Genomic DNA, 15,343 nt, shown 5'->3' with positions numbered 1-15,343 from the left:
CAATTGTTTTTATAAGTATTACTAGTACTTAAGAGTTAAAAGGTAAAAAACAGGCCTGTTACCCTAAGCCCTTCATTATTTATTTTGAACCCAAATTTTGAAAAAAAAAAAATTTGTAAATGTAACTTCAGTAAATATTACAAGATTTGGTTATGTAACAAAATGAATTTTAAGTACACTAAGATGAAGTTACATCTTTAGTGTGAATACCAATTGAACACTCCGTAATCCGTTTTTCTTTCAAAAAAGCTCTTTTTGACCTCTGCATAATGTAAAATGAGAATGCTATAGCTCATGGAAAAATTGATAAAAATGATTGTTTTTACCTGTTGCAAGTTAGAAAGTAATCTATTACTCAAGAAAATTTTTTTTTTTAAATATAAAAAAATGATTTTTGGCCACTACAAGGTGGGTAATATATACCAAATATCATCAAAATCCAAAATAATTATCCAATAAAATTTTTGAAAATTTGTTGAATCAGAATGGAATACCCGTTAATAATTTGGGTAAACACTTTGAGATGTTTATTAAGTAAAATAGTTAAATAAGGAAAATGCTGTGAATTTTTGTTATTGCTATTGATTTTTATTTTTGTTCATCGTATGATTTTTAATAAAAATGATTAAAATAATTGTTATTTTATTTTGTATATCACATTGTGAGACAAAGAAATTCAAATATGGGTAACTGTATTTGCTTTGCTCAAGTTTAAAATCATGAAAGTTTTAAACACTAGTTACAGAAATTATGTTTTAACATAAATCAATCAAAAGATTCTTTCTTTTATTACACATTTAAAAATTTATCCTTCTTTAACTCTATTGATAAATTTTTCAGATGTTATACTGGATAGAATGAATTTATATTGATAATTTGTAACGTTCACTAATTATTAACTTGAGGGTATGAATTTCTGTAGAGCAATTGTGTGAATTCTGTATATTCGCATTGTATTCTTTTAATTACCTTATTATATATAATATGAAAACAAGCTCCTTTTAATGCAAGTGTTATTCAAGGAAATATTATTAATTATTTTTAGAAATTTATTGTGATTGTTATTTTTGTGTTTTTTTTAATTATTTACAGAGAGATTGACTTTTGTGAAAGAAAAATTTCCTATTTTGAAATTAATTAGATCCAATAATGTATCATCAAAATTGCCATGCTCTAAATTTTTGGAATTAAAAACTCATTTGACTTTGAAGTTAGTATAAATGAATTTTTTATTGGTTTTATTTTATATGTTGTGTGTGTGTGTTTGTGTGCGCATGTGTATTGTGTGTGTGTGTGTGTGTGTGTGTGTGTGTGTGTGTGTGTGTGAGCGCATGTGTGTTTATGCAGGCACATACAAAGATATTATATGCATGTGTCCATCTTGAAATGGGCTTTAATTTAAAAACTAGTTAACATTTAAAATGATATTAGATATTAGAAACAGAGTTAGTATAGTACTAATTCAATTGTTCATTAAGCCTAGCATAAGAAAGTTAATGGTAATTTCTTTATTCCCCTATTAAATATATATATTAAAACTTTTGTAATAGAAAAGTTTTGAATTTAATAGATAAATGAATTAATGAAATATATACTGTTTTACTGATTTTATTCCTTTTTTGTTTATTATTATTATAAATCATACATGGAAGGGTAGGAGGGAGGGCAACATTTTCAAACCTATTTTGCAGAACCATCCTTTATGCCTGGAGAAGGTCCATTTTTTATTCCTGAAAGAAATTGGCTGCCCTGTAAAGTTTTAACTTAATATTTTCTTTCCTGCTGCCGCATTACCACCTAATTAGTGTAATAAAAAATTTGCTCATCATAAGTTTGATATTTAATTTATAATGCTGAATCATATTTAAACTAACATAGCATGAACCATATCTTTAAAAGTTGTAGTTGTAAGGTATAAATAACATCTTAAAAAACAAATATTAAAAGAAAAGAGTTAGTAGTTTGAAATTTTTCAGAACCATTTTTAACACTATATTTATTAATGCTTTACATTTGAAACAATGTGCTTGTGGATTATTTAATTTAGCAGTTATAGACTAATCATCCAGGTAAAGCTATTAATAAAAGAGGAATTTTGTTATGTATGAAAAATGCCAAGCCTGATTTAAAGCCAGAATCTTCTATTGGAAAGGCAGATATCTACCTTATGGAGGTCAGCAGAGTGGTACCTCTTATAATCAGTCAAAAAGTAAAGTCTTTATTTTATAAAATCCTGAAATTGGAGCTTTTGAAAAGAACTGCAAAATCATGTTTTTGTTACTTAAAAAACCTCTTGAATAAACTAGGCAAACATTTTTTTAACCTTTTCAGATCATGTAGCCATTAAACTGGCTATGTATGGCGTCAGTTTTAAAACGCTGTTACAAAATCATTTTATATGGGATCTAAGTCGGTTATTTTTTTTTTTTATATTCACGAAGGAATCAGTTTTATTACACAATTTGAACGACGTTTATACAATGTAAAATGTTTTATTTAGACTAGAAAGAATATGACCATTTTTTTCTCAGAAATGTGCTTTTGTGTGTGTGTGTGACTTGTGTATTATAATTTCTATGAGGGTTACGGATTTATTTATTATTTACAAAAATAGCTTTATTATTACTAGCAACATATCGATGTATTGAAACACATAATAAATTATGATATACGGCACACACAAAAAAAAAGAAGGAATTTGTGGTCATAAATATGTCACTTTTACTTGAGGCCTATAAATATCTTTTCTGACAAACGATATTGGTAAACATGTAACACATATAGATTCGTAATGAATAAGAGTATGCAGTAAAAATGGTTTTTTGTCAATCTGAATAGCCTTTTGAGTGGTGAGAATTTTTATAAAATGTAGTTTTCTGAATCTACTTTCACTTATACTAACATATGTTACTAATCTGTGATTTATGACACGGGTTTTTCATCATATTTTGCCCAATTTTCAACTGATTTGCTTGAAAGTATTATTTTTAAAATCAGCAAACTATGTTTCATAAACACAAAGCAAAAAAAAAAAATTTTTGCTAATAAAAAACGCGGTAGAAATGCGCAAAAAAAATTCTGCAATTAAATTATTGTAATTTTTATACTGTTTCAATTTTTTTTTTGTTACGGGCATAAAAAATATCCAATCGTAAAGTTTTTTTGTTGTCAAAATCTGTTAAAACTCTTTAATATACTGTAATTTTTTGAAATTTTTTTCACAAGAGGGTAGCATACGACTATGAAGGGAGGCAATCAGATACAAACATATTTTCGCGGAGCACTAATCAACTGCGGATCATTGTGATGGGAAAAGGTTAACACAATTAATAAATGTAAAGCTGAACTGGCTAAATTTTATGTCTACTTTATGAAAATATTATATCCATTTTCAATCAAACTCAAGCACAGTTTTTAGTTAAGATTACAGATTCTAATTACTTCAAAATATTGATATTTTATAACAGTTTTGTTACAAATGAGTTGTATGAGGAAACTATTTTTTTTAAATTGTGTATTTATTTTGAAAATTTAATCACCTTCAAAATACTCTCCAGTACACCCAATACACTTGTCCAAATGTTTTTTTACATTGCTCAAAACCATTTTTGAACTCTTCACTTTTTAAGGCGTTAGCTGTTTTTTGTTTCACTTCTTTTACCTTGCCAAATTGCTTTCCCTTGAGTTCCCTTTTCATTGTAGGAAATAAAAAGAAGTTGCAAGGTGTGAGATTGGGCAAATACAGAGGATTGGACAAGGAGGTCATTCCATTTCTTGTCAAACATTGCTGCTCTGATGGAAAAACCAATCACCTGTTTGCCAAAATTCCTGTCCTTTTTTTTATTAAGAAACACACAATCTTTTGAGAAACTCCAGATAAAATTGTTGGTTCATCGCTTGATGAGAAGGAACAAATTTTGAATGGGCAACCTCTTCACATCAGAAAAACAAATCAGTATGGTCTTTATATTTGATTGACTTGTCCTTTTTCGGGGTGAGAAGAAAAGAGGCTTTCGATTAATTGGAATATTGTTTGGTTTATGGATCATAATTATAACACCAAAATTCATCTCTTGTTATATATCCTTTGAAAAAGTTTTTGGGTCGGATTCTGGATGTTCTTTCAAAGCTGACAAGCTACTAAGCGTTTGGATTTAAGAGTCAATAAATGTGGCACAAATTTTGCTTCAACTCTTCTTATGCCAAGACAAAATGCACTGGCATGAGCTACATGAAATTCAAGTAATTTCTTTGAGTTTGTCATTGATGGCATCATGAATTTTTTCAACATTTTCATTAGTTAAAACATTTGTAGGATGCACAAATTGCTGATGATTTTCATTTTTCCTTATTTGAAGCATACAAACCACATATAAATACATGTTTTGCACATTGAAGATCTTTGTAGGGGTTCTGTTTAATTTCAGGTGTTTACACCATGTTTTTTTTCTAAAAGAGAACAAAACTTGATTGCTGCACGTAGCTCATGATTTTCAGCTGTCATATTTTTGCCAAAAATAACAACATTAAAAATTCATTGTACTTCCATAATACCTCTCAAGACAGCATCGCCTTGCTTATTGACTTAGAAGGGTTCCACTTGGACTCAGTGTGAACTATGTCCTTACCCCTCACAACAATACAATCAATCCCTGTTATTTTTGGGTTCTACTGGTCTTCAGGTGAAACTTTCTATGAATGTTTTTTCTTTTTAAGATTGTTTTCAGTTTACAAACAAAAATGCATTTCTTACTCATTGTTTTATTAAATCTATTTAAGGGAATAAATGTATTTTTACATTCATTTAGATGATTGTTGTTATAAGTTAAGAAAGCTCGCAAAATGCCCACTTAGGAATAATTTCAGTCAGTTTTGATGTATGATTCAAAATCTCTAGTAAAGTTTGAGAATTGTATGTATGCATTTGAATTTGATAAAATTTCCTGTTGTAATTCAGTAAAAATGGAAGTAAAAAAGCCTTTAATTTATTGAGCTATAAATTTCTTTTATTGTTAGCAAAACATTTCATTAAATAGTGAGTTTGAGTTAGCAAAAACCCATAACAATAAACTTGTTTCTTTGAAGTTAGTATTGTGCTCATATTATTTTTTGATTATTCTATTTTTCATGTTTGTATACACTTAAATAAAATTTGAAAGTTGGAGCAGTATTTGTAATTGGATGCAGGATTTAATATAGTATCTCAACCAAAGAATTGGAAATTATGTATCTGCTTATATGGTAAACAATTTATTTTTTAAAGCAAGTTTGTTCATTTTTATTTGATGAGTATTGCAATTTCATGTATTATTAAAATATATATTAGTTACTTTGTTGTAGTTACTGTACAAATTTGGCATTTTATTTAATACTAAAAAAGAAGAGAATAAGGGTAAAAGATCATCCAGTTACTGAACGACTTTTAAAATATCGTACATTATTACAACAGTTAGACTCATTGGAAAGTTCTGAATATCTTGAACATTTAAATGATATTGTTCAAAAACTGGATAAGGAAAAAAATCTTAATTTATTTAATGATTCTGAAGATAAAAAAGTGTAAGTGTACTTTTTCGTTTACTTTATTTTCTTATAAATTAATTGATGAAGTATTTATATAGTGGCAAATCCGTTTTTAAATTTTATTAATAAATGTACATATGTATTTATTGTTTCCAGTAACAGGTTGAGGCTCAGAAATAGTTATTTGTGTGATAAGAAACTACTCACTGAGTTGGTCTAGGTGTAAAATTGTATCATTATCATCCTCATCTTATTGGATGATAGGGTTCACAAGCTGAACAGATTGTAATATACATGTTAGAATTAGAAAAAATATATAAGAAATGAATTTTTAACATTTGGAAAATAAAAATCCCAGCCTTACTTGGATTTAAACCCAGAACTTTCTGTGTGAAAGCAAAGTGTTACTATGCTGTCATAGAGTACAAGGAGTGGAGCCTTTGCATTTGTGATCTTATTTTGAACAATGTGATTTCTTATAAGATTATATTTATATTATCTTGTACATTAAGGTATTTTATCAACCCATGTAGTAAGCATTCTATTATCACTATAGCATCACCACACATTTTACATTTTTTAAAAATTCGTTCTATTCTACTCTTTACATTACAGGTCTCCATTTTGGTTTCAAAATTATAATTAATTGTATCCTTGTTTCAGTTTAAACTTCTCATTTATGGTTTCTAAAAATACTGGCTGTATTGGAAATACAAAAAAATTCTAGGAGTGCATCAATATACTTGCATCAATATAAATAAAAATGTTCCTATATATCTGCACACTTTATTTTCCATTTATGCTTTTTGTATTTTTTTATTATTAGAAATTCACATTCCAAGAACAGATAAAGATATCAGAATTCATTATATGAGGGATCTACAGAAAGTAAGTTATGTTTTGATGTAAAAAAAAAAAAAAAATAGCTATGGAAAAACTTTTGTTTTATACAATTTGAAAATACATCCTTAAACTACTTTTCTATGTAATCACTAAATAATTGAGATAGTTGTCATATCTATTGATGAGTTTTTGTATTCCTTCATCAAAAAATTCTATTGCTTGGCTTTACTTAGAGACACCTTCTTGAAACCTCCATTGTCATCAAAGTGCATAGTTGCCACTGAGTTTTTTATATGAGGGAACAAAATGGTAATTGCTCAGTGCCAGATCTGGGCTATATGCAGGATGATTGAAAATTTCCCATCCATACTTTGTCAAAAATTCTTGAGTAAAGTGAGCTGTGATTGTCATAAATGAAGAAAATCCCAGAAGTTACCTCCCTTGTTTTGGATTGCTCTTTGTGACTTTTTAGAGTCCCACAATACACTTCTGCATTTATTGTAGGGCCATGTTCCTTGAATATAACAAAAATTACCTCTTCTGTCCCAAAAAATTGAAGCCATTACTTATCTTTGACATTTTTTTTTTTTTTGGGAATTAGGCTCGTCTCCATAGATTGTTGTTTTGTTTCAACATTCATGTATAAGACCCAAGTTTTGTCACCTGTCACTTTTTTTTCCTTTTTTCATTCCCTTCCCCTTGGGACCAGACCTAGGCTGGCGAAGCACGACTCAATCTCAAGGGTACCTTTGCCTCTAACCTCCCGAGTGACCATGCTGGACCTGGCTATGCCGTTCCCTGCACAGGGTACCACCCGGTCGGCTGGGACTGGGTCTTTTCTAATGCCTTGCCTCTAAGCGGAAGTCCCCTTAGAGGAGGGATCTCCATCCAGGACTCTGGTCTTCCTTTATGGTTTGCCTCTAAGTGGAGAGTCCCCGAGAGGACCCACAACCTGGGACTCTGGTCTTTTCATTTTAACCCCTTAACAAATCCCCTGGAGTCCCCTTTCACTCATTGGCCATGAGATACCTCGGCATTCCACGCCTCCTGAAAGGGGCTCTCCACCCAACCCTTAATCTGGAAACCCCAAATCTCAGTTTTTGACATCCCCCTATCGTCCTCCTCATCTTCCACCTCCTTCCTACCTGTCACTTTGATCAACTAGTATCTCACTTACATGTCATAGACCTCGAGTAAAGACAAAGCAGATGCCAAATATTACAATTTTTGTTCTTCTGAAAGAAGTTTAGAATATAAAACTTATGGTAACCCGACTTTTTCATTACAACTTCATGCAAAAGGCCAACAGTTAATGTATAAGCCAAAGGTTTTTGCCAAAAGAAATCTAATAATTGATCTCACTTCACATCTGGCAGGTTATTCTGTAGTAGTACACATTTCAAACAAACACTTGTAAAAAATCAATAAGATGTGTCTTTATTTTTTCTCTTCAGCTTATTAGGAATGAAAAGTATATTAGTATCATTCATTAAAATTATTAGAATGATTTTGGAAATATATGAGAAATTCCTTATATTTTAAATGTATGCAACAGAAAAAAGATGAATAAATTGGTGTAAATAATTAGAAAAAAATTACAAAAATATATTTGATTACAATTAAAAAATTATTGTTTAAAAAAAGCTTTTATTTAACTAATATTAATATTAATTAAAAAAAGGAAACTAATTAGAAAAAACCCTCTAAAAAGTAAAAAATAAGAATTAAATCAAATTGAGAATTTTAAACAAAAAAATATAATATATTAACAAATATAAAAATACACTGAAAAGTAAAAAATAAATTATATAAATATCTAATAAATAAAAAATAAATAAATGTAATAATTATTAAATTTTAGAATTGAAAATAATGAAAATATTTAGTTAAATAAAAGCGTGACGAAGTTTTTATAACAATGTTTTTGAATAAGTATTTATAGACATTTGCTGTATTTTAAAATATATTTTTTGTTTAATGAGGCTGTTTAGTATATGTATATACTTTATTTATCTGTAATAAAATAACTCAAGTTTTAATTCTTTGATGGTTCAAATTTGCACCGAGATGACCTTTAAGGGTTAATAAGATTAAAAATAAAAATTAAATTTAGAAATCTTGCACAAAGTTATTACATTTTGACAGTAATCTGAAAAATTACTATGCATGGGTGGTGGGGCTGGAGGTGGGTCATATCCAAATTCTAACACCGTAGTATTGTATTGTCATTGAAGTTACATACATGTACCAAATTTCATTGATTTTCATGCGATAGATCAAAAGATATAGCAGTTGCAAGATTTGATTATAACTAAAACAAGTTAAATAAAAGCTTATGAAAACTGATTTGAATATCAGCTTTTTTTATATTAGTTCTTAATGTAAGATTCTTTTCTCTCTCTACCAGACAAGGATACCAATAATTGATGGTTTTATGTAGTAGTTACTGTATTACAATTTTTGAAAATAATTTCAGATTGTGGAGGTTGTATGTAGGATTACTTTATCAATTTTCTAAACAGTATTTATAAAAAAATTATTTATCTCACATTTTCAGTTGTAGAAACAAGAAGAAGTTGAAATTATTAACTGGTAAAGAAAATGACAAAAAGAAAAAGGAAAAAGATATGACGAAGTTTGATAATGTTGATCCAAATGAGGTAAAAACTGAAGAAAACATTAAAAGTGAAGATGAAAATTCAGATTTATTCAATGATGATTATTCCGATGATGATGATATTAATGATGAACCACCTAATAAGAAATTAAAATCTGCAAATGAAACAAAGTATAATAAATTTGAAGGTAAGTCAATTATTATCCGCAATGAAGTTATAAATTTTATTATAATACAAATAGGAAACTTACATGTACATCATTTTGCAACATAGTCCCCTTGAATTTCAACGCACTTGGTCGCACAAGCTTCCTGACGCCCTCATAAAAAAGGTTTTCGGTTGAGCTGCGAGCCAGGAATGCACAGTTTTCTTTCACTGTTTCATCCGAGGTAAATTGACGGCCCCTTAATGCCTCTTTGAGTGGACCAAACAAGTGGTAGTCAGAAGGGGCAAGATCAGGACTATACAGAGGATGAGCCAGTACTTCAAAGTTGAGTTTCTAGAGCGTTTCAGTAATGTGGACAGCAGTATGTGGATGGGCATTGTCGTGCAACAACACAACACCTTTTGACAGCAGTCCTCACCATTTGCTTCAAATTGCAGGCTTCAGCTTGGCAGTAAGCATCTCACTGTAACGTGCACTGTTTATTGACGTGCCCCTTTCCTCATAACGTTCCAGTACTGGGCTTTGTGAGTCCCAAAAAACCGTAAGCATCAGTTTTCCAGCAGACGGTCGGGTCTTGAACTTTTTTTTTGCAGGGTGAATTTGGATGTTTCCATTCCATACTCTGCTGTTTAATCTCTGGCTCTTAATGATGGATCCATGCTTTGTCACCAGTGATGATTCTGTCTAAGAAGATGTCCTGTTCATTACCATAGTGATCCAAATGTTTTCGGCAGATGTCCAGGCGCATTTGTTTATGCAACTGTGTGAGTTGATGGGACCCATCTTGCACAGACTATGAAACCCAAGTCTGTTGTGGATAATATCGTAGGCAGAACCGTGACTAATTTGCAGACGATGTGCCTCTTCATCAATAGTTACTCGTCTGTCTAAGAAAACCATGTCACGTGTACGCTCAATGTTTTCCTCATTTGTGGCAGTAAACGGTCGTCCGGCTCCTTCATCATGTGTAACACTTGTGCGACCTTTTTGAATTTTTCAGTCCATTCGTAGAATCTCCGTTGCGGCAACACGCTGTTCCCGTACTGTACCGAAAGTCTTTGATGAATTTTGGCCCCTGATACACCTTCTGACCACAAAAAACTGATCACTGAACATTGCTCTTCTTTGGTGCAAACAGAAAGCGGAGCAGCCATGGTTAACGGCAGGGCAGCAGTTAGACATTAACAATCGTTGTCGGTTTATGTTTTGATTTTATCTTTATTACAATGATTCTATCGCTATGCATTTTGAAGTACTCTACTCTCTTCCCTATCTTCTTGTTCATTACGAAACCTACTCCTGCCTGCCCATTATTTGAAGTTGAGTTAATTATTCTAAAATCACCTGACCAAATGTCGGCGTTTTCCTCTTCCCACTGAACCTCATTAATTCCTACTACATCTACATTTATCCTATCCATCTCCCTCTTTAAATTTTTGTAATTTACCAAGCTTTCTTAAACTTCTAACATTCTACGCTCCGACTCGTAGAATGTTATTTTTTAATTTTCTGGTGACCCTTTTCTTAGTAGTCCCCACCCGGAGATCCAAACGGGGGACTAGTTTACCTCCAGAATATTTTACCAAGGAAGGCACCTCCATCATTGCTATATGAAAATGCAGAGCTATATTTTCTTGGAAAAAAAATAAGCAGCTGTAGTTTTCTATTGCTTTCAGCTGCGTAATACTCAGAGGACTGAGTGATGTTGATATAAAGTCATCCTGACCTACGCCCTTAACAACTACTGTAAGAGCTGCTGCCCTCTTTCAGGAATCATTTCTTAGTCTGGCTCTCAACAGATACCTCTCCGATATGTATACACCTTCGGTCCAGCTACTCTGTATCACTGAGCACTCAAGCCCCCTCACCAACGGCAAGGTCTCATGATTCATAGAGGGAGTGACATATACTTACTGTGAAAGTATGGTTATGATTAAATTTGTATTCATGATAGTTTATTTTCACTGGGAACTGATTCTAAAAAAAGTTCATTTTTGTCTGTCGTCTTTAATGCATAATATTTCTTTTGAAATTACTTATAAGAAAAATAAGGGCAATTTTTGTAACTTGTTGATAAAGAAAGCTTAAGTTAAACCTATAACTTTATTTTACTATGTTAGTTATACTTACATAAAACTAAAGAGTAGAATATTTATTTATTTAATATATTTTTGGTGGGTCCTTTTTCATCAGAAGCTTATTTATATTTTGATATTAAGCCCCTGATGAAGGAGGGTCCATGAAAAACATGTTAAGACAATATTACACTTTTACCGATTTATGAGGTACATTTTTTCATTTATTTATTTTTAAAAAAGAAAAAATTACTTTTTTAATGTGCTATAAAAGTATGTCACCCCAAAGTTAATTTTATTATTATAGAAAATTTTATTTATTTAATATAATGTAAAACTTTTATGGTTGTATTATTTTTCATTTCAAAAATTGAAATCTTTTTTAAAAAATCCATTTTATCTTCTTTTACCTTATAGTTGAAGATAGTAAACGTGCTATTACTTATGAGATGGCAAAGAATAAAGGACTTACACCATATAGGAAGAAAGAACAAAGAAATCCTAGGGTCAAGCACAGGAATAAGTATCGTAAAGCATTAATAAGACGAAAGGGACAGGTTTGTATTGTTTTATTTTATGTGTAACTTTATGATAAGTTGATTGAAAATATTGGACTTCCATTAATTATGTAGTTTTCATTATTAACATGTTAGCATCATGATTATTTATTGGATAAAAGCATTTGCTTGCTCTCCTTATTTATTACTCTGCGTAGAACAATTCTAAAATATTGCCTGCTTTGTGTAATGTTGGAAAAGTCAGACATGGTAATAACTGCCCAGTACTGTAGGTTGGTTATCGTATTTGTAAATTATATACACTGAAAATTTGAATTTTTTCCAAATCTCAGTTATTTGATTTTTTTAATTGTGTATGGACAATTATAGGATAAGATATTCTGAAGTCTATAAAACTATGAAATTGCAGAGTTAGCCGCACACTAATTTGGTCTTCATCTGTTGGTGTCTGCTTACTTCTTAATTTCACCATTGCCATGCTAAAATCCTCTTTTATTACTATAAATTCTAAAAGTGAAGATGTAACAAATGTAGCTAAGAATTAAGTTAAATTCTTCCGTATACTGTTTCCGTCCGATTGTTAGTTCATTTTTCAGATGTTTTGAAAACAATTTTTGCCATTCATATATGATACCATATATTTAGTGATTCTTTCTTCTGTTATTTTAAGATCATAAGAGTCACCTGAAAAGGCTGCATGCAGCAGTAACAGAAATATAACACTTATAGACAAAAAAATTTTTTTAATGTTTCTATAAGTTTGGTACCATTTCTTGAATTCCTTTTTTGTGTACATTTCAGATCTGTAAATGCAATTTTTCTATAACCCTTAGTTTTAAATAAATTACACTTCAAAAAAAATTATGGGAAATTATAGTTAAAACCTGTAAAATTTATAATTTTGCATGGCCATATATGTGTTAGAATGATTTTACTGATACTTTTCTTTTATAAATAGCTTCAGGCATATCCTGAATTAATGTCCAATAGTAATCAGCTAGCATGTTAGTATTCCATTTCTCTTTATAACGGCTTTCCATCAGCAAAATGCCTTGGTTGAAATATTCACCACGTTCATTACTTATTTCTCCGAGATTGTCTGGGAAAAAATTCAGATGTGAGTGGAGGAAATGTATTTTCAAAGACATTACATCCCATAGCTCTGTATGAAGTGAGAAGTTGATTAATGATATTGTGGTAATTGTCAGATTTTTGTTTGCCAAGAAATTTTTTTCAAATGTCTAATTGAAGCCCAAGCTGAACTTTCTGCATTATTTAACATTGAGTTAAATACTTCAACTTTGACCAACTCTCTTATTTGAGGACCAACAAATATTCCTTCTTTAATTTTTCCTTCACTTACATTCGGAAATTTCTGCCTGATGTACAAAAATGTGGGATTCTTCATTACTTTTACAAAATTTTTCATTAGTCCTAGCTTGATATGGAGAGGGGGTAAAAATATTTTTTTGGGCTCAACTAAGAGTTCATGAATAACATCTTTCCCATTTGGAGTTGAGTTGTCTCTTTTTTCCACTCTTTGGCAACATAATGTTTGTCCCTAGCTCGGCCATCCCATTCGCAAAGAAAACACATGTACTTAGTATAGCATAACTGCAAGCCTAACAAAATAGCTATAGCTTTCAAATTACCATATGTGTTCCAGCAATGTTTTTTATTATTTACTTTTTCAAGAATGTCTTTCATCATATTGTATGTCTCTTTCAAATTAATACCATAAGCGATTGGTATCAAAGGATATTTGTTACCGTTGTGTAGTAGAACCACTTTTAAACTATACTTGAATGAATCTATGAAAAGGCACCAGTCCTCACATTTATGAACTTGTCCTAAGTGCAACATAAGCTCATCAATATTTGTGCAATAAACCAAATTATTTTCATCAATAAAGTACTGAGAAAGTTCTTTTTGTCGGCTTCAAAAGCTCAAAATTTTTATATTTTTTTAAAGTAAATTCCAACCTTGCAGTCTTGATCCCAACAATTCAGCTTAATTTTTTGATAAATTTAAATCCCTAGCCAAGTAATTTAATTCACCTTATGATATAAGATGTGGCTTATTGGAAGATAATTAAAAATCAAAATCATTGTTGTCTTCTTCAGTACGACCAGATTCTTCATCGCTCATTTCGAAACATACATTCACAGGTGGCTCAGGAACTGGAATAATTTCACTGTGAAGTAGAGGCCTGATTACAGATTGCAATGAAGGATATTTTACAGTACGTTTAGATTTTTTAGAAATTCCAGACATACTTGTTAAACAACAGTAACAATCAGTTACATGATCCTTTGGTTCACGCCAAACCATAGGTACTCCAAATGACAAGGCCTTCCGTGTACCTTTCAGCCGTCCTCTTAAATATCCAGAACAATTAGTGCATACTATATGAACAGACCATGTCTTATCCTGATCACCAATTTTACACTGAAAGTACAAATGATATGCTTTTTTAATTAAAGGTGTAATGTTTTTTCTATTTGATTTTACAGTAACCTCACTAAATACATAACAAAATGCATCACATCATTTATACAATTTCAAGGCATTATGATACTGCAATTTTAACAAACTTACGTCAGCAATAAGACTGAACAAAATTGATTTATTCCTAAATCCAGTGCTTAATACAAACAACACAGCTGTGTTTTCAGCTACATGTTTTGACCTGCACAGACATGATTAATCTTTTTCATGAAGGTTCACTCCTAGTATTAGATGTCATAATATGTGACTGATATGATTTAATTCTTTGTCTAGTATTGTTTATTTATAGCTTAAAAATTATGTTAACAAAATGCAATATAGGATATTAAAATGCTAACTATACATTGGAAAGTGAATCAAATCCTTTAATTAAAATTTAAAAACTTTTCAAAAAGTGGTGGCTGATAGAGAGATTCTGAGTTAATATTCGTTTTAGCATAAAAAACAGATTAAAATCATGTATTGCATGTTAGGTCACAAAAATTATGTTTATCAGTATAATTAAGAGTAAGAAGAATGTATGGTGTTATGTTAACTGTATTTTTTATTCCCTTTTGAAATTCTTAAAATCGTAAACTGTTACAGTTTTTTGATATTTAACTTTTTAAAAATAGGGTTATAAATATATATACTACTAATTAGGTATAGCTTATTGCCAACAATCATGTACTGGCATGTACCAATTTTAAAGAAAATTGTTTTACCTTTTATATTTTTTTGTGAAATAGGTGATGAATTTTTTTTATAAAGAATTCAACTTTATGTAAAATCAAGTTGCTTATGATATAGAAGACATTTTTTTTTTAATGACACTTTTTGTGAATTTTTTAAAATAAAATGTTTTTTGATCGAGAGAAAAATTTACGCTTGGTTTTCTTAATATCTTAGGATATTTGAGAAAATTACATAATTGTTGAAATCTGTGTTCTAAACCAAAATTGTTTTACAGTGACAATTTGATTTACTGTCATAAATGTATAGTTGCAGTGAAACTTCCCTTAATGGACATTTCCCAATAATGGACTGCTCTTAATACTGAATACTTTTAGATTCTCCAGCAGTTTCATAGTGGGAAATTAATGAATTAGTGGT

At 30.3% G+C, this 15,343-nt stretch overlaps 1 protein-coding gene across 2 annotated transcripts in view; it reads left to right on the top strand.

Annotated features, from left to right (window-relative positions):
• Sas10 (UTP3 small subunit processome component Sas10) overlaps positions 1-15,343 on the top strand; it is a 54,897-nt gene that overhangs the window by 35,814 nt on the left and 3,740 nt on the right. Inside the window, exons 6-9 of one of the 2 annotated variants that reach the window (XM_075366611.1) lie at positions 1,093-1,210; positions 5,341-5,559; positions 8,924-9,171; positions 11,643-11,782. In XM_075366611.1, the coding sequence (XP_075222726.1) occupies positions 1,093-1,210; positions 5,341-5,559; positions 8,924-9,171; positions 11,643-11,782 (725 nt within the window). The remainder of the gene's footprint in view (positions 1-1,092; positions 1,211-5,340; positions 5,560-8,923; positions 9,172-11,642; positions 11,783-15,343) is intronic. The other variant, XM_075366612.1, reaches the window with a different exon arrangement.

Source organism: Lycorma delicatula, chromosome 5 (genome assembly GCF_047948215.1).
Source record: "Lycorma delicatula isolate Av1 chromosome 5, ASM4794821v1, whole genome shotgun sequence".
NCBI classification, from domain to species: domain Eukaryota; kingdom Metazoa; phylum Arthropoda; class Insecta; order Hemiptera; family Fulgoridae; genus Lycorma; species Lycorma delicatula.
Note: the sequence above shows the minus strand (reverse complement) of the source record. Positions and strands in the feature narration are given on the sequence as shown.